General features: G+C 36.1%; 1 protein-coding gene across 1 annotated transcript in view; it reads right to left on the bottom strand.

Annotated features, from left to right (window-relative positions):
* Positions 1-21,047, bottom strand: part of UBR3 (ubiquitin protein ligase E3 component n-recognin 3 (putative)) — a gene marked incomplete at its 3' end in the record, with an annotated part of 82,374 nt that overhangs the window by 41,736 nt on the left and 19,591 nt on the right. The window contains exons 9-24 of the mRNA XM_010154457.1: positions 20,740-20,873; positions 18,710-18,796; positions 18,098-18,163; positions 17,920-18,009; positions 16,938-17,066; positions 16,801-16,853; positions 16,018-16,151; positions 15,452-15,537; positions 13,920-14,061; positions 10,602-10,698; positions 9,165-9,306; positions 6,878-6,982; positions 6,367-6,540; positions 6,094-6,123; positions 4,250-4,710; positions 483-571 (exon numbers count right to left, since the gene is read on the bottom strand). Of these exons, the coding sequence (XP_010152759.1) occupies positions 483-571; positions 4,250-4,710; positions 6,094-6,123; positions 6,367-6,540; positions 6,878-6,982; positions 9,165-9,306; positions 10,602-10,698; positions 13,920-14,061; positions 15,452-15,537; positions 16,018-16,151; positions 16,801-16,853; positions 16,938-17,066; positions 17,920-18,009; positions 18,098-18,163; positions 18,710-18,796; positions 20,740-20,873 (2,019 nt within the window). The remainder of the gene's footprint in view (positions 1-482; positions 572-4,249; positions 4,711-6,093; positions 6,124-6,366; positions 6,541-6,877; positions 6,983-9,164; positions 9,307-10,601; positions 10,699-13,919; positions 14,062-15,451; positions 15,538-16,017; positions 16,152-16,800; positions 16,854-16,937; positions 17,067-17,919; positions 18,010-18,097; positions 18,164-18,709; positions 18,797-20,739; positions 20,874-21,047) is intronic.

Below are 21,047 nucleotides of genomic sequence, written 5' to 3' on the forward strand. Positions count from 1 at the left end.
AAGTTTACTATTACAGATGAAAGAAAATGCAATCTTTAAAAGACAAACTAACTTTGGAACATTTTATATGAAAAGGTTCCAACTTTAAAACACAACACACACGTTTAATCATTTCATGCACTATGTATTAAGTAAAAATAGGAATAAAATTGTCCTACAGATAATGTGTTCTCTTTTAAATATTTTCAAGATAATTTAATCTACTCTTCTCCAATTATGTGTTCAGCATTATCTGTCCTAGAAAACACAACGTTAAGCCTCTTAAGAAGTATTTAATGAACAAATGATATAGTAGTGGAATCTGAGGCAAGGCTTTTTTATTTGGGTTTTTTTGGTGGGGTTCTTTGTGTTTTATGTGAGGTTTTTGTGGTGGGTTTTTTTTTTTTTTTTGGTTGTTTACCATTTTGAGTAAAAGCTTTAATTCTAACATGTAAAAATAAACTTAAAAAAAAAGGCAAGCAGTAAACCTCACAAAAACTTACCAACATCCATGGCAGTTTCCATGAAGCTTTTCTGCCTTGAGGCAAATTCAGCTAACAATTTCTGTTGCCTTTCTCTGGCCTTCTGTCGTCTAAGTGAAAGAAGAAGGTGTGGGGGAGAAATAAGAATATATACAATGGAGGAAAAAAATTAGTTTATAGTGTCAGACTACAGTCACCACCTTCTACAATGTCTTTCAAAATTCAAGTTCTCTCTAAATAAAGGATTAATTAGCAAGCCTCAAAAAGGAATTTCTTGTTTTAAAGATAGAGTTTTTTAAGAAATAAGAGTTATTTTCTTTTGAGTCTGAAAGAAAGGAATAAAATCCTGTCCCAAAAAATCTTCAGAAAGCTAAAGAATCTTTTAACAGATTAGGACATGGCATCATAAGAAAAGAACCCAAGACCAGTTTATTCTTAAAAGTTATTTTTCAGTTACATAAGGGGAAAATAACAGAGTGAAATGTCAACCGATGTACAAAACAAGTACTCCTGTGGACAACCCAACGTTTACAAGGTAATAATAACAACAACAGCAACAACAAAAGCCTAGCTCACCCACTTTTGATATTAAGCTTGATGCCAAGGGGAACAGTTATGAAAACTTTATTTTCCAGCTAAGCTGCCTCATACTGGTTTTCTACCACCCCATATCCACCATACTCACCAACAGCTTTTACACCTGCACTTAAAGAAGTTTGAGATTGCTTCCAGACTGGAGGCCTTTATCTCCCTGGAGCCAAGCTAACTTCACTGACCTTTTCCTCATTGTTTAACACAGCTCTCAATTTACAGATGGAAGGCATCAGAGACCCATTTTTGTCTATCCTTCTCTTTAAACTGTATTAGTGATCTGTACTAGGCTACATGACCAGCTATTCTCTAACTCCCTATATATATACACATACTGCAGCGGGTAGAAGAATGTTGATGGATGTAAGAAGATAAAGAAAATAGACATTGATTTTCTTCTTCCTGAGGTACCAAGAAAGGATGTTTACTTTGACAAGCATTTACAGACAGAGGAAATGGGAGAATTCAAGTGGGAAAGCCAAACAAAAAAAACCTGCTCACCACATGGCACATGCAAAGACCTATGTGCCCCATGGATGAGGGCTTTACAGAGCACCTCTTCAGTGTTCTATCAGAGCTACAAACCCTGTGCACCAGTATTTACAATTAGTTCCCTCCCCCCTGCTCAGAGATAATTCAGATAACGAACAAGGGATTTAAAAAGATCACTTGGCATTTGGTATGCTGACGGGCTGCCCTTTAGTCTCCAGCACTGTCTGATAATCATTGTCCTGGCACAGGAACAGGCATGCACAGGCCCAAAGCAGCTAATACACTGCAACCTGTTATGCCCAGGTGGTCTCTTTATAAGTCAAAGCTTTTAACTTGTTTTCTTAAAGGCACCTTAAAAAAAACAGTATCTCTGCCTATTTATGTGTCATATCGTACAGCCACCATTTCTTGAAATAACTTCTATTTACAACAACCCTAAGATTCATTATTCTGAGCATCATACCCAGGGCATTCATTAAACCTGTTTTTATTTACTTGTCCCTTAGAATTTCTCAATATATGCCTTGACTAAAAGCAGTGACTGTAAATAGAGGCCTTTAATAAGAAGACGTAAACAAACCCTGACAGATTCAGTACAGCTCAGTAATTTTCCATGATGGCCCATGGGACTATGACACTGCAATTGGGGAAAAAAAAAAAAAAAAAATACTGCAAGCAGCTCAACCTCTCTTCTCGTTCTGTATTTCAGTTTCTATGGCAACAACCCATGGCCTGAGTGATGCCAAGTTTCTCATTATATGCTGAAGTAACCAAAAAACGGTGATCACTGAACAGTCAGACTGCGTGATATTCACTAAACGCAGTCTGCATGATATTCACTAACACAAAACTGGACTTGTGGAAAAGAAAAAACAAAGCAAAACAATCAAAAAAGACAATAAAAATTGCAGCCTATGTAAGCACTGCCAGTCTATGGGATTAGTCATTTCAGTTATCACACTGTCCATGAATAAACTTCGTGGGTCCCCAGTGTCATTATGGATTTGAGGAGAAGAAAACAGTCAGGCAGAACAACAAAGAACTGTAAGTATTTATTTTCATCATTATGTTAGCCCCAGAACTTAATGAAAACTTCAAGTGCTCACAACAGATCCTTGAAAATACCACAGGGGGAAAGGAATGAGCTTACAAGTCACAGATCCCGATGCTCCTCCTGTGCATAAACCTAGCACTACCGAGCACCACACTAACAAGTAGGTGTGCGAGATGTAGCTGTGTTTTATTGAAAGCAGCCACTCAGTCTGGCATTTTGTGCAAGGTAATTTTACGTGCTAAAGCTTGACTATTTCTCTCATTTACTGAATTATTTCAAAGGATGTTGAATATTAAACCATTAACTGAACATTTGCAAGAAAAAAAAATCATTTACTGAAAAATAAGTTACTTCGCCAAGTAAGAAATCTGGTTTTTGGTTTGGGTGGGGTTTTTTTTTTGTTGTTGTTTTTTGGGGTTTTTTTTAAAAGTCAAGTACAGTGTAGATTTTCGGCATATCAGACAGAATTCAGTGAAAATTCTATTTTCAAACAAATAAAAATAGTAGGGTAAATAAAAGTAAACCAGAAACTGAGTCAGATGTTTCTATCCAAATGTATGTATGTAGTCAGTATGTTTCTATCCAAATTTCTAGAACCAGAATCATATAGTCTTGATTACATAAACAAATACATGAAAATACTGCACAGAGAAGCACTCAAGTATTCTTGTCCATGCCAGCCTGTGCTTTGTCTCTGCTTCAGTGAACATGGTGAATGCTCTGACCCAACCACCCCGTGCTCTACAACTCAGCATACTAACCCTATCCACCATCCCCATCCCACACCAGCTATTCATTTGACCCAGCATCCTCCCTCTCCTCACTGTTACATCGAGCAGAAGGTTTCTCTTTCCAGTCCCAGTCAGTCTTCAGCTCTCTGCCTCTGCCAGTCCTAGTTCTCACTTCTACTTCTCAGCTCTAGTCGTTGTCCTCTAAGCACCTAAAAACTGAATGATTCCTCTTCCATAGGACTCACATGCCAACACAGCAGTTGCTGAAAGCAGAAGAGAAGCAGGCTGTCTGCATTCCCTTTTAACAGTATTGGTATTCTGGGTGCTCTCCGGACTCATTATGCCCCAACCTCAATCTCAAAACTGTCTGAGCTTTTCCCCCAAAAGATTTCAGCTCAAGACAGACATCTGCCATGAAGGTTTTCAGGCCACGTTGTAATAAGATATTAATATTAAAAATTAAAAAGCAGAATTTAAAAACTGAATGTGTCAGACAATCAAAACCGGCAGTAAACAAAACCCAAACATAATCATGGTGTGATATGTGCATATGAATATACAGACAATAGAAATAAAAAAAATTCTAACTCATCTTGAAGTTGCAGAGCTAAGCCTCAAAATTAAAATTATAATTTCTGCACTTTCATATGTATGAGTAGCATAGCATGGCAACATGAAGGGTGAGCATGTATATCGAAATCACTATAAAAGTTTTCTAATTTAAAGATCTAAATTAGCAAAGGGCAGGCTTTTCCTGAGCACCCATGTAAATCATGTATATACAGAATGGATAAAGAAAACTGTATGATTAAGACTTATTAATATAAGTAATTTATGCAAAGACCTAGAGACAGATCAATCAATAAATGCACAAAACACACTGCCCTTCTACCACCCCTCTACTTTATTATTAATGTTACCTTTCTTCTTTATCCAAAGTTTTCTTCTCTGCAGAACTAATCTTTTTTGGCGGTACAGGAGGTGTCACCTTTCTGCATATCTCTTCAATTATACGTTTATTCAATCTGCTCTGTACAGCAGCTTTCAACAAAATTCTTTCTACTGCTGTCATTCCATCACCATGAGAGTATCTTGGAATTTCTGGGTGGATTAAAACATCCACATCATCCAACCACGGAGGATAGTAAGAGTTTTGTTTTCCTGAGAGTTTGTGATGCAATTTAATCAGCAAGGACAGTATGCTTTCCTTGACTTCTAGAATGGCTGTGGTTAGCTGTGGAGTTGCCCCAGGTGCTGACCATTTCATCGATGTTTTGGGCCGAACCACTTGATTTGCCTCACTGGTGTTCCTATTGATTATCTCTTGAAATTTCTTTCTACGCTCTGCGACCAAACTGAACACTTGAGCTGTCCCTGAATTCTGGGGAAAAAAATTACAATTAATTTTCAAAAATACAAGTACCATCAACATACATGTATAAAACTCTAGAAACTACTTTAAACTAGGAGGAAAAGCATGAAACATTTGAAGTTTCCTGGCCCCTTCCAAAATTTACTGACATTTGGAATAACAAAATAATAACCCTACATCTCATCTTTTTATACAAATCTTTTATACACAGCTGCACAAAAATCCAAGTACAAAACAAAAATACCTTCCATACCAAAACACGTAACAAGTGACCTTGCTATAGTCAAACTTAGAATTCTGTTTCCAAGTAATAGTTCCTTAGCTTTTCTGGAATATTTATAATTTCAGCATCTTCATGCCATTTAAACATCTTTAATAAAGTTTACTGAGCACTGCTGTACAATGTAATTCCTAATCTCACACAGCTGAACACAGGTGAGCCTACACAGACCCATGGGCACTGTCCATTTTGTGTCAATGTATTAGCTGAGAACCACATACCTGTACCTGCAAGCAGAGCTTGCTATTCAGGGCACATGAGCATATGAAAGCAGTTACATTAATGACAGATCCCATTCAAACGTATCTATTCTATGCTACCCTTGATTTCAGTCCCAATTAAGGATACATGGAAGCAACTCGCATATACTGAATCCATAGCACAGAATGAATATTTTGAACAGGAAATTCAGAACACTAACATCTTACCTGCTTCTCAGAAGGCTGGGCAGTCAAGAGATACCAAATACTTTAAGAGGCCAAATATAGTATTCTGAAATCATCTCACCTACCTTTACACTTTAACCTATTCCACCTCACCTACCTACTTTTAATTTTGATCTATTTTTTCTAATGTCAACATGCACAATCAATATCCATTGTATCTCACTACATGTGGCATACAACAGTCTGAAGTGCTGTATATATTATCCACCAGCTATAAATCTTCCAGGGTCCCACCATTTACATATTCATTTTGCTTTCAAAAACACCCCCACCCACCAAAAACCAACCTTGTCATTAAAAACTTCAAAGGCATTTTCAATGTAAGGTTAAACTTACTTAGATTCAAGGAAGCTAGGACTACTCTACGTTATTAAATGTTAGTAGTATCTTGGCAAGACAAACCAGGGCTAAACACAAAGCTCAAGCAGTAAGCTATCCATGACGTTCTCTATTTGATAGAAAGCTTTTATTCCAAAATATGTATTAAAATGTAAGGGTATTTATTTGTTTACATGTCTACTGCCTAAGATTACAATAAAGAATATAAAAAAAGCATGAGTCTTTGCAACGTGAATTAAAAGGAAATTCACTGAATGTTAAGGTGAGCATAATTAAAGCCATGTTGCTAGTTAATCGCTTAGGAGAACAGACTGCACACACATCTACCTCTCTCTGGAGGCTCTTCCGCCTTGAACTCTGGTAGATTGAGGGAAAAAAGAGGTCATTAAATACATCATTTGGAAGGAGGTATAATTTGAAATAACTTTTATTTCTGTTCTCAATACACTTAGGAAGAATTATTGGAGTAAAAAAAAAGGCAAAAAACACCAAAACCCTAAGAAATTCATGAAACAGTAGACAAATAATCGCAACAAAAAAAGCCCTAACAGATAATACCTTTCCTAACCTAGGAAAGAACTGGCATTTGTATATGCTTACTTGTGATGAAGCTAAACCATCCGAACTCGTACTTGCAGGTGGTTCCCTCTTCACCTCAGGAGCAGTTTCTGGTACTTTTACTCGGACATAATTAATAAAGTGACGCATGTTAGAAACCAAGTTACTACCGGGAAACCAACTATCATGGCAACGTTCTTGTCCACCTGCAGATTCCTAAAATAATAACAAAATATATGCTTTTTCTTACATGTTACAGTAAGACATTGCTTTTATAGATGTATTACATAGGTCATCATCTCTCCATGAGACACGAACAGTAGATACCTCACTAAAGCAGATATATGTCTTAAAAATTATGGTATGTCTGATGCCTACCATGAATACTACAGGTCTGATAAATGCATAAATCTACACATTTGAACATGATCAAATGCATGCAATCAGCACTATCCAGCAGAAGTAAAAGGAACTACTCAAGAGTAATCCGAAGCTGTACAATTTAAGATGAATAAATATATATTTTAATGAAAAAGATGGTATTTATTCTTACCTCTTCATCAGACTCTTGTTCTGGAGAATTTTCCAACCCCAGTTCAATCAAATACAAAACCATGCAAAGCACATGTTCTGATAAATTCTGATGATCCATTAATATCTAGGCAGAAAAACAGACATTTGCATCTTAGAAGGTTTTATCACTGATACTCTCACAATCCCTATTACCAAAAAAAAAAAAACACCCAACCACAAAACCTGCCAAATCCTGATGGACATCTCTAACCTGAACTGGGAGGTAAAGAAAGTAGCTAGGAGTCTCATATGAAGAAGCACAAGACACTACCTACAAATTTTATCTCCAAGAGTGACATTCCAGGTTAGCCACGCTAGGAAAGGTAGAAAGTCTTAAGCCACATATGTGATTTTTGTTTGGTTGTTGTTGGTTGGGTTTTGGTTTTTCTTCCTTAATCAATCACTGCGTTCACAAGAGCTGTATCTTGACATACGAGTATGAGTTAAAAAGACTAATCAGGCAGAAGACCTTAACAACACTTGCTATCCTAGTGTTGTTTTGGTAGACACTGAGCATCGACTTTAGCATTTAAACCAATTTTCTTTTTGTTGCATAGTAACACTTTCAAAGTCCTATTATATGCATAAAAATAGAGTTAGGAAAAATAATTTTCAAGAGCAGTGAATGGCCTATTCAAGTTCCTGGAATATCTACTTTGAAACTTCAGCAAGATATTTTAAACTTCCCTCTTGTTATGAATGAATGCTCCAACAAAATATCTGATTAGTGATTATGCTATAGGATGAAGATGAGTTGTAAGTATGCCAAGAACAGTAAGAGTAATAAGATAAATATGGCTCTCCAGTAACAGTGATGGAACAGTACTACAAAGTAAGATATGTAATTTTGGATGTGATAGATCAACAGCAGTGTTGTATTTAAAAGACAGGAAATCATTATTCCACTCAACTCATTCAGACTTCAGTATATCTAAACATACAAGAAGAGTGTTATGGAAAATACGCCTAGGACTTTTTTTTTCTTTTTAAGATTATTTAAAATTATTTTGAGGTTTAGGAAAAAAACCAATCTTAGGGCATCACCATGAAAGAAAAATTAATTTTCTATCTCTTTCCAGTCAAACTTGTACCTTAAAATTGTTACTAGTTCAAGCTGCGATTTATCGTAACACCGAAGTGCCACGTAACGCTGTACAGATACCACTACTGCCAGCTACAGCCAAAGAGCTGCGCCTAGCTTTCCCTCCCTTTCTCATGTGATCCATCACCATAAGGCCTCATGATGTCCTAGTCCTATACACAATGCCTGGGGAACTTGGAATGCCAGAAGGGTTAACAAAAATTTACTTTACAACCATCTTCACATAAGCTTTCTTATTTACAAAATAATAAATAACCTTATCTTTAAATTAATAAATGTTATCTTCCTTTTAATACAACTTCCAATTGATTGAGAGGAAAAACCACTGCTGCTGAAATTAAAAACCAGGACAACTTTCCTCTTGAGAATATTCTGGTTTAAAAGAAAGGAGATAGCAGGAACATGCAAGTTACCAAAAAAGTGGATGAGCAAGTATGTTTATGATTTCATTGTAGACAAGCTACTATAGAAATGAACATGAAAACAAACCTCGATGGGCCCAATTTCATAAGTGCATACACCCATTAGAAACACCAGAAAGATAAAAGGTCTTAAACCAAATTTTTTTTTTTTACAATAGCTTTTCTAAATTATGTTTGAGCAGCTGGTTTAATCAATCCCAATCAAACATGAGATTACAGATTTAATTATAAAAGGCACTATTACATTAGTATGGAAAACATGCAGTGTAACATGCAGCCAGAATCAAAAGTCACGTTGACTAACACCTCTGAAAAGTCAAATCATCAAATGTAGTTTAATATTCATCTGTAGGCAGTCCCAAAGTCAAGTGATATAAAAGCTGTCATCAATTGGCAAAGTCTCACTAACAGATGAAACATCATGCAAACCAACCCATGGAATTAATCACTACATCATCTCCACTATCCATGAATCTGGCAGAAACATACTTGGCATTACAGCTAAAATAGCAACCCAGAGATTTTAAGATTCTTAAGATTTAAGTCCTTGAAGCTTCTCAACAGAAAAAGAGAAAAAATGGCCCAAAAAAAAGAGCAAGACAGTAAAAGATGATGCATTCCTCCCCTCCACTCTCCATTTTTATTCCATGTCAAAATATCTCTTTTGTCTTCTACATAATCCCAAGCTCTCCTTTTCTTCAGCTGCCTTCCTGTACTGGACTTAGTGAGAATTGTGACTGTACCTTGTAAAGAAGTGTGAACAGCACGATGTGCAGGGTTTTACAGTGTAAAAGCTTTATGAGACCTTTGTAACTTGGGTGTAGTGGTGTTCTCTTCTTGTATGGAGGCCATGGGTTCCCAGGGAATTTACCACTTTGCTTTAAACTGTTGAGCAAATGAGACTTATGTTAAACACTGCAATAATGTAGACACCTGTCAATGTTATCTACAACTATCCCACATTCTTTTTGTTCAGACCAACTTCAGAGTCAACGAGCATTTTTAAGCCATTTAATTTAAGCAGTATTCCAAGAACTGGAATGTATACACAAACTGAATCCAGTCTTACTTTTCTGTGCATTGCCACTGATTTAAATTACCTTTATAAAGTTAAGTGAATTATTAATTACTGCTACGAATTTAATCTCTGAACTTCAGAATTCCACATTCATTCTAAGAGGCACATAGAAAAGATGGAAAACTTTTCACTTCACCCAAACTCACATGGTAGTCAGATATCCCACACAGAAATCTCACATCTGTAGGAACAGATTACAGGCAACACTGGGAAATGCTAGACATAATTAGCTATAGTTGACAGTGCCAGTGCTATCATACCTATGGACTTAAAAATTAAGCGTTAAGTTCAACACGGACCCACATTTCTAGTAACGAGCTGAAATCCAGTGCAGTAAACACAACTATTCAACACAAGACTACCTTGTTCAAAATCACGTACAGTATGCATTTATGATGACCCTTTGACTTAACGGAATGAGCACAGGGGCAGAGTATTATTTCACCAAGTTTATTATAAAGGTTTTTAAATCTTGATTTTTACTCCCAAGGTGTGAAACAAAAGACAACCAAATTAAATTAGCTGAAATAGGAATCTGTAAGGGTAAGAAGCCGTAAGGGATGGAATGTTAAGGAACAGAATTAAGACCAAATCATCTTGCTTCTCAGAACTTCAAAGGGTGCCACAAGTGGTTTTTTTTCCTGTATTTAAATCAATTTAGTTTATCCATGGTTTCTGTCATGGGTGAATACATATAAAAACCCCACATTGTAATCAATACAATTTTCAAATACAGAACACTAATGCTGTGCTTCATGTAATTGAAAGTAAAATAAATAAAAATAGATAAGGCTGTTTTCTTTAAGTAATTTGTGTTTTTTAATAAACATTAACTTTGGGTAAAGTATTTTATCTGTGATGACATTAACTACTTTGTCTGTGGCACTTCCAGAAATGTTTAAAAATACATCTGAAGAGTAATAGATTAAGCTAATCAAAAGCCTCATACTGCCTGTAAAAACATAAACTATTTACTCAAGGACAAATCTAGGGCCTGAAAACATCCATAGTGTGATTAGCATTACCAGATTCTGAAAACAAAAGCTTTACTGTGCAATGAGCAACAATATGATGTTCTATTTCTAAAAATGATACAACTTACAATGCTGTGTATCTGTCCATTGCAGACTGTACATCTCTACGGTAAACCGTTCGAAGTATTACCATAACAGGGTCAAACTCCTTGTCCCAAACTTCAGCTGTTGTTTAAAACAAGTCACATGTTAAAATTCTCTTTACAGACCTTGCAACTTATCCTAGATTCTCTTCTTTTAGCTTTAATTACATAGTTTTCTATTAAATAATATTTTTTTTGCAGCAGAGTGATTTCTACTAATTCTTATTAATAATACTTACTATACTAATAATTACTACTATTTATCAGGATATCAAAATTTCACTAAAAATATTTTTCTTAGTTCTACAACAAAAAATTAACAACCTATTAAGGCTACAGACCCTTTCTATTCACAAGCTCTATTTTACCGTCTTCTAGATTTCTCTTGTTATGTAATAGTTTACCATGTGGGATAAAAGCTAAAAAGAAAAATCACATTTTTCTGATAAAATTGCAGCTGTAACACATGCTGAAGGAAAGGGTTTTTTAAAAAAATCAATTCCAAATTCATTTTAAAATCTAAGTAAATGTATTTATCCAGTTGTAAGTATATGAAGGCAGTCCCCAAAACCACCTTTTCCTACACATCTTGTTTTGCCCTTTTAAACTTCCAACTACAAGGTAGAAAATGTTTTAATTATTTTTCACTTGGTACTTATTAAGCACAAGCCCTCTTGAGAACAGGAAGTAAAGACGGCAGAGCAGTTAGAAGGTAGGTGATGTTTAACTATAAAAGTGCAGCGAGCCAAATGACTACAATACAATTTTTTGTTCAGTCTTGCATACACCTGTTTCTTATCAAATAACATTTGTGACCAATCCTTTATAAACATGCTTTTGTCTTATAACTAATATCTATGCATTAAAATCTTAGCTATCTCTGTTTAATTTAGCAGTGCTAAAGTAACATCCAGACTGGCTTCTCAGAGCAATCACAAACAGAAAAGTCTAAACAGACTATAAATAAAGATATCCCATTTAACAACTACTTTTTTTTTTATTCAAAACAAAACTAAGTTTCTAACCTAAAAGCAAATGAAGCTGTTCATTCTATCGTTTCGAAGTGTGTAGCTCCCGTAACACAGCAATATGAAGGCAAGACTCAATGATCCCATCAAAGGAAGACGAAAACCAGTGGATACAGAATTTTAGCTCCACCAGCAGGCATAACACAACACAAACACTTACAGCATTCTTTATCACAGGCAAAACTAGGCCTTTATCACGCTTTTGACATTAATTTCCTCCAGGCAGAGGGACAAGTGCTCTATTCTTCTATTAACCCCTGCTAATGCTAAAAGCTCTACGCTTACCCTCACACGCTGCTGAGGGAGAACACAGCACAGTTTCTACTACGTATGACATACGATCAAACTTAGCAAAAAATCCATTTTTTTCTGGACAGAGTTTACTATTGCAGTCTGAAATACAGACCAAGCTTGTTTGGGCTGCTAATGCACGACAAGGAAAAAGGACCAGAGTGAGACATACAGGAAATAGCAGAAATGCACACACAGCTCACGTTCTCTGTGGATTTGTGTGCTGAAGAACAACTATGTCCTTTTTCTGGGAGTTGGCTTGGTTGTTTTATTTAACTGATGGTTAATGGAAGCAAAATCTGGGGCTTTTGTGATTGTAAAATATCTTCCTCCCACCCTAAATTTAGGGAAACAAGGGATTAGGGGGAACAGATCTCACCATGATTTGCTTAAACTGTGACAGGCCACAAACTACAATTCCTAAAAGCACCTGGAATATCACTATTCTTTTTGAGAACCTATACAGTCTTATGAAGACTATATACACTTAAAAGGCTGTACTACACCAGAAAACCATGCTGGCTTTTACTCCTGTAGAAGCTCTTTCAGGGTTTGATTACTTTAAGAAGAAGGGATTCTGCACAGCGGTACAAAATACTTCAGTATTCACTGCTATAGATTACATAGTTTTATAAACCCTTTAAAACAAACAATCTATTCCAGAGGAAAACGTTAAAAAAAAAGCAAACACCAAAAACTGTCAAAACACTATAATCTATCATCACATTCCCTAAATACAGTCTTACAATTAAAAATACCATAACCTGTATGCTTTTCTTCCTTCAGACTGTGTTATGAAAAAGACCAGCATGTCACAAGCTCCAGAAACCAGATATGACATAAGGGAAAGCAGTTCACAGGACATTAAAATAAAGTTGTGTAAAATACATAGGTGTTAAGATGCCTAATTACAGTCAAGGAACCAGAATGAATCAATTCCCAAAATGCTGGTTTCACAAAATTACTTCGCTGGTCATTAATTTGTATAAAAGCAAGAGCTTCGCTGACTCGTCAATCTCCCGTTAGAAAACCTGGCAAACAAGTCAGTAGAGTATTAGATCCTACATTAACAGCAATAAAAAAAAAATCCACAAAAGAACACAACCTACAAACCAAATGGTTTCAAAATTGCCAGACTCTAACTGTGCCAGTTCTCAGGGGAGGTATGTGGGGGAGGAAGGAGTTAAGCCCTCTTCAGCTTTGCCATGAGCTGAAGCACAACCGGAGCATGTGGAGCATTTCAGATTCCTACAGGCTTATCTGCTCAGTGACAGAAAACAGTAAAAGAACAGAGAGTTCTTAAATTATTCCTCTCCTTCAATATACCAACACTATGTAGAGTCTGATTTAGATGACAAGCTGGTCGGGGCAGAAACTTGTCATTTTTGCACTATATGCACTGTAGAATTATAGAACAATATTCTACAACCAGTCTAGTCTGAACTTCGTTTTAGACCCTCACTACTGACGGGGAAAACTGTTACAGGTCACTAAGACAGTTAAGCAATATAGAAGAAAGAACTACTTATCATGGTATCTTTAATAATCAAAATGTGGAGACGTTCAAAGAAAATATCTCCACAGCTGACACCTCACTACTGGAAACTGTTCTAAACTCTAGTGAGCGTACATCAAAAATCACGTGAACAATTAAGCATGCAGACGAGTGAAATACAAACAACAGTTTTTCAGTTCTCTATTTTCCCTTTGCTTTCTAAAGATACCCGATTAATACGAGATGCTCATTTTCACTCTAGATCAAAAAGAGGTTATTAAAGACTGTTGACAGTCTTTAGCAAGGGTCTTAAATATAAGCAATAGACAATAACAAAAAAGCCAAAACTTTTGTGGGGTTTGGCAGTGGTGGTTTAGTTTTTTGCGGGTTTGGTGAGTTGCTTTTTGGTTGTTTTTTTTTAAAGACGACATCACTCTGATTAAACATCTTACCACTGAGCATGTTGTTAGAGGACACCGATCACCATACCTTTAGGCGTATACATTCCTTGTTGCATGGAACCTCCAGGCTCAAAAACAGGAGCTTTAAAGTCAGCAACTGCTGACAAAACTGATTCAAAGCTTAAGCTTCCTGGAATAATACCACTTTTAGGATTGGGGTTTTCTGGAATGTAATGTTTGTGTTAAGGAAGGCAAAGTTAGTTGTAGGACACACCATTTTACTTCCTTCTTGACATTTTCAGTCACTCGTTTCAGAGGCTACGTTTCAGCAGTGCTCTGTGTTTACCACAAGAGGTCTGCATGCTCCAGCTACCACGGAACAGTAGCTATCACTGAAGTGAATCACAGCCTCCTAGCTAGGACATTAAACATTTTAAAACAAGCCAATTGCCACATGCTTGGCTGAAGAGGTACGTACTAAATGAAAAATAAAAGCTCCCAGTGGTAGGGTATATAAAGTTGTTGTACTTGCCTTTATTTACTAACACTTGGGCTATCTTATAGCAAGATAGCCCAATTGTACTAAATATTGTGTATTTACAGCTAAGTGCATAAAAGCAAGTAAATAGCTTGGGATCCATAAACACAATAAGTAATTCTCCATCTTGGATTGGCTATATCTCTTTTTTGGTGGATATGTAATTGACCTACTGACATTACCCCAAGTAAGGAAACTTCTGCTTAGTGATAAATGACTACTTATATAAACAGTTCACTTTTTCACACAGTAAAGTGATTTGCTTAAGTGAATTACTAAGTGATTTGCTTATTTTACACATTTAAGTGATTAAGTTACTGGGTCACATCACAATAATTAGTAATTCTTACTGCATATTTGTAACTCTCTTTGTCCTCATTTCCTATCTTTATAAATCCCTAAAATTTTTGCTCAGTGCCTGTCCCTGGATTGCAAGATCTTTTGGGCAAGCTATTTAATTCGGCTGCACAGACTAATGCACCGATAGCAGTAAAACCTGTCAATCTGTATTCTGCTATTTGGGGATGTGAACTGCACAGCTGCACAGAAAAGACTTCCTAGAGTTTGCTATTCTTCAAGTAAGACACCTGCCCCCATAACACATTTTTCACTCTGATTGCAAAGCAGCATTCAAAATCACTATTATTTGCATTTTCAGCTATTGATAGCAAAAGCCAATATAGGAGAGAGTGGCTTCTTTTTATGCTGACATAAAATTAGCAATAATCAAAAGGCTCAAATCCAGATACAAGTGATGCTAAACTTTCTACAATGTCACTGGAAAACAGACTTTCCATCTCACACCTTATAAACTTTAGTAGTGTTAAAAAATATATAAATTAAAAAAAAATAGTTGTTTAGCATGTTGTATCAAAACTAATTTAAAACTAAGTATTGTGTATTTCATAATAAAAACCAAAGCTAGAGCAACTTCCTTTGCTGATAACTATATGCAAACACACCTTTACACAATCTGTCATAACTACATGAGCTAAAAACACATCCAAGCTCCAATATCCCACTACTATCCAGGTACCTGTCATTCTCATTCATGCACATTAGTTAATATATTCCAAGGATATGAGATCCAACAATGAACTGTGTGTCCTGTCATTCATACAGAGTTGGGCTACCATCTCTGCTCTGAGGATTTCATCATCTGTCATTCCTAGAACAATGAAATGTAAAAAGCCATTAAAATAGCATGATTTTAGAACACACTTTCAGCATACATTTGTCATTAAACACAAGCTACACTTGATTATGAACATTAAGTAATGATACGCTGCTATAAAAATACAGCAAAATAAGAGGGGAAGGGGACACAGATGTTATGAAACACAGTCACAATCAGAAAAGACAGGTACAAACTAGAACAGTTGTCTTTCTGAAAAAAGAAACAATCTTCATGTGATCATACACAGAAATCACCCACTGCCATTAAAGCCATTTTTCTCCATTTCTATGTATTATGTCTATTTCTAATGCATAAGGGATTAAAATTTAGTAGCTAGCAAAAATGAAACCAAGTATTGAATGCTTTAAGTTACTATTATGAACAATCAGCTTGATAGTAGCTACCGCATGTTGAATATAATTTAACAGCCATGTTATTTACCTAAAGGAATTCCTAAACAGTGATACTTACCTAAATGTAAACGAAGACTTAGCAGAAGGACTAAAAATGTTAAGGCTCCTTCCAACATGGACCTTTCGTGCTCTGAATCAAGAACTGTATTTTGATGCTGTGATGCCATCGTTAACAGATCTACCACCTTAAATCTGCACAGCAAAGACTAAAGTCAGAAACATCATTCCGCAACATTAAAACACCAATATGAAATGCACTGACAGACTCAGGATACCATTCACAACAACAAAAATGAATACAAAATAAAATAATATGTAAGCGTACGTGAACACCCTCTTATTTTTAAATTTGGTTTTTATTTAACTATGAAATGCGCTATAGTAATATTTACTCCACATAAAAACACCTTACATTTATGAATATATAAAAGCTAATGCAAATTCATTTGTTTTCAAACCCTGATTTTATGCCATCCAGCAAAGCAGACATCCTTTCTGAGTCTCTTCTTATTGCAACTCTATTTATCTGCTTCCTCAGGCTAGCATATCCTGAAAGCTTGCATATAGACACGTGTAAAACTTAAAAAACCCTGAAGATGCTCAGAAAACATGTCTGAAGCTTCACTACTGCACCGTAAATCAAAAGCCGATCCTGTATAAGATCAAGGATATACCTTGAGATACCTCTCTTTTGGTAGAGCCCTTAGGTAAATGGTAGTTTTGGCTAAGCAGAGCTGTACCCCTGAAGATGTGTATCAGATAGGCACTTTTCTCTCACATGGCATAAATAAGTCAACAGCTAGCACAACACTGAACAATAGCATTCATCTTTTAACCCTACCTTTCAAAAACAGATGAAATAAAGTAATCTGGGTCCAGCCTAGAGGCACAGACCTATGGAAAGAGAATAAATTCATTTTATTCAGTAGTTAGTTTGCAAACAAGCACTGTCTTGGCTTCTCAGAAAACATAACTTACTTGCAGCAAATAAATGTCAGGATCAATCATTGAATTGCAGAAATGAGACTGCACGTAAGTCATGGCCTGTCCTTTAATTTGTAGGCCATTTCTAACCCACATGTTGCTGTGAATTTCAGAAAGACTTGCCTGTTCAGGGAAAATCAAATAAAAAGTTACAAACATTTCAGGGATATTCAGCTTTCAGTTCAACATTAGCAGATCATCAATATATTATCACAAATATACATACACACCATAACTTTAAATAAAAGTGTACTTTTTTATACTGATTTACTTCTCCTGTGGAGTGAGGGATGAAAAGGAACCACTGCAATTTTACGAAACTGATACCATACTTTCATGAGACCGTATTTCCGACAACAGAAGTGATCAAAGTCAATGAAGTGATTTATTCATGTATTTGTTTACTTGTTATTAAAATCTTGAAAAGTACTCCAAAGAGGAAGGCATCATGGTTAAAAAGAAGTTAGTTATAAAAGCAGTGATTACAAATACTGCTCACTGTCACTTACAAATAAATAAAAATTTGTAAATAAGTAAGTAGCAGGATGCATTCATTCTTGAACTCAATTTCAATTTAAGATATCAAATTTTCAGATTCACATTTCTTCTCAACTTGCGCTCCACTGGTAGCTATTCCATGAACATGCAATTCCATGTTTTCAAAGGGTTGGTTCCTCCTACCTTTTTGAAAGTGCTAAAGTGAATGTTGTCACCACCTTAATCTGTGAAGTATGATAATTAATGACACACATTTAATTCTGGAAATAGGAAGGAAACAAAACAGTTTATCCTAACTACTCAGTATATTCTAGTTATTGTTGTCACATATTGCTTATTTGATACTCCACAATTAAGACACACTCCCCCTTGTTAAGTACTTGTAAATACATTTAAATGACTGGGGTTAAAAGAATCAGCCACTATTTTTTTGTTGTATACCTCTACATCTGCATTGAAGTCAGAAGTCTGCCCATACCTGAATCTGAAGTGGGTGAATCATAAGTTTCATCAGCATCTCTTGATCTGGCAAGATAGTATCCAGATCTAGTTCTTGGCATTTGACAGCCTAGAAACAAAAGCAAGCACACGCTGTACTGAACAGTCACACTCAACAGGGCATTTCCACCTTCTGTGTGACTAAAACATGTGCTTACCTTACTTAAAAACATGGCAAAGTAACGATGCAGTGGCAAGTGAAAAGTAACTTGGTTAGGAGCTGGCTGAAAGTAAAATAAAGAGATTTTAATAGCATATATTAAAAGAACCTAAACCTACAAATGTCTTTGTCACAGCCACCAAGAACAGTATCTTGCATGTCTTCGATTTGATGGACTAGTATTACTTCCTTCCCTTGCAATTTCTGGTGATTCAGAAATTTTCCTTATTCAGACAGCTGTAGTTAATCTCTTACTAAGCCCCCAGTAATTAATGACACTGAATTGATTGATAGTACTGCTTTCTAAGTGGCAAAGCTTGTTTTGTCATTACTTCTGATCTGTTCAGCAGAACAGCAGTACAGCAATGGCACTGCTTTTAAGGTTCAGTCAGCCTAAGCTTGCACCAACAAATCCAAATCACCAAGACTCTACAATAAAGGATCCTAGGACATAACATTGCAACTATTAACTACAAACTCTAACTTCAGCAAGACAATCCTTTTCCTAACAATACCTAGAATGTTGACTGGCCGGGGGGCAGAGCATATCATATTTGATTTTTAACCAGAATTTCACAATACTTTGATTAAATTCACTAAGGATATTTACCTCATCTACAAAGTTGATAGCATCAAACCAGTCCTGAAGTGCTTCAAGGCAGTATCTGACAACATTTCGTGTGTATTCCTGTGTTTCCTGCAGTAAGAGAAACCAGTGTACTACACAAGTCAAAACAGTTATGTGTCACTGTTTTCCTACTGCAAATAAATGATTACTTCAAGAATATTTTTACAGTACATACTGATTTCCATATGATGAGAGCATAAAGTAAGTATTAAGATAGTTTCACTGTTACTCTAAAATAATAATATTTCAGTGGTGAGAATCAAGGCACCTTCAGAATGGTCAGCTGGTCCTAGTTCCTACTGCTGTTTAATTTATCCATTTATTTTTACCAAAAATTGAGACACATAAGCATTAAGAAAAGTCTCTTCAAACCAAAAGTCTCTTCTCAACCAAAAGGAATGGCTAATGTCCTGTAAGTTTTATCTACTAAAGCTCCTTACTGTTGGCTAACACAATGCCCCCTGAAAAGCAACAATAACCCAATACTGCATAGATTTTAACAATAAGCAAACCTTGTTATGACTGTATGATGTAACTCTGTAACAATGCTCTAAAACTATAATATATTTCAGATGAAATCATGTATTTTAAAACTGGGGCTGTACATTGCCCTCCAAGAGGGAAGCAGTGATGCGTAAGAAGGGAAGGCAGAAGGGGAGCTGAACTAAATTGCTCTGTGACCAGCTGAACTTAACAAAGCCTCATTGCTTTATCTCCCCTTCCCCTAAACATACACTCCAGACCTGCCTCATACTCCTAGGACATGTATGACACACTTCTCATGCAAAATCCAGTAGTGCTTTGGCCAGGCAGAAGTTCTGCAAGTGCCAACTGGCTCACTCAGACACCTTTTCTCATCAGGAAATACAACAGCCATGCTCCCATCTAGCTGTCTCACACTTTACGGTGGCCAGGTTCCGACGGCTTTCTCTCTCCTGTGGGGTGCGAGCTGAAATCTCTTCCCACTCAACAGGTTTCACTAAACAAGTGCAACAATTAAGCAGTGAGATTTCTAAAGCACTTCCAGATTTATTAAGAACCACCAAAAGGTTCAAACATGGCAGTGAAAACATGAGTGACAAGCCAACAAGCAGAACAAGGAATCCTATAGGCCTTAAAAAGACAGGCATCCCTAAGATAGCAAGCCAGGTATATTTCAAAAAGCCAGAAATCGTAATTCAGCTTTCAAAAGGTAATTTAGACTCAAAAATTGATATATTCACAATGTATCAGTGTAACTTGTATCACGGAAAGGCTTTTGCAACTGCCTGATTTAAACTGTTTTAAAATTACACGGTATGCTCGCACACGTTCTTTCAGTGCACAGTTCAATTCAGGTATTGTCTCAGCAACACTATTAAGTATCTAAATAAGGTAACATCAAAGATAACTATTTCATTAAAAATAACCAATAAAAAGTTTTTTCAAATGTTACAGTATTCCCATTAGCTGATAGATTTCATTTTTATTATAACTTAATACAATTTACAGTCTAGCTAATAGTAAAGACTCTTCACTCTAGTTAGGAGACCATGAGCTGTCAAAACCTAGGAAGATTTCACTGCAAGTTGAAAGTAAAACAACACAAACCCATAAATTACTCCATTCCCCATCATAATGAAGTGTCTACTTGCAGACACAATCAACTTCATAATCACATTAGGACATCTTGCGTATCTCCTTTCCTACTGCACAAAGGCAGGATGACTCAGAGACATTTATCAAGTTCTTCATCAGATCAGAAGTTAGTCCATATGTACAGGCATATGGAATGACTGTACATATCCCGAACTGGTAGGCCCAGTTCTGGAGACAATAAATTAGGTACAAGCATGAATTCTATGCTCACTATACACAGAACCCGAGTTAATCACAGTTTTATATGTTTGGTAGACAAAGAAGCAAAACCCACGTCTTTTCAAACACAATCCAGACAAACCTTTCAGATTTGAGAACTGTAGAAAAAGTCATGAATAGAACAAAGAATAATGACAGAGAAATGTTAGTCTTACCCTAACTTTGCAGTGTGACAGAAGACCCCACATTGGCTGGGCACAGGCTTCCAGCTCAGCAGCAAAGGCAGCATAGTATGTCTGCGATTCAAACTCCACATGCTCATTTAATTCTCGTTTATTTAAATTCATACCTTCAAAGATTTAAGCAGAGTTATAGAAGCAAATATTTAAATTCATACCTTCAAAGATTTAAGCAGTTATAGAAACAAATATTTTAAAATACTGCATTCCACTTATCCCTAGCTAGTGCTATGCATTCACAGACCTATTAAGAGGAAAAAAACCCCACAACCATAAAGTGTAAC

Source organism: Eurypyga helias, unplaced genomic scaffold (assembly GCF_000690775.1).
Source record: "Eurypyga helias isolate BGI_N326 unplaced genomic scaffold, ASM69077v1 scaffold17516, whole genome shotgun sequence".
Taxonomy (NCBI): Eukaryota; Metazoa; Chordata; class Aves; order Eurypygiformes; family Eurypygidae; genus Eurypyga; species Eurypyga helias.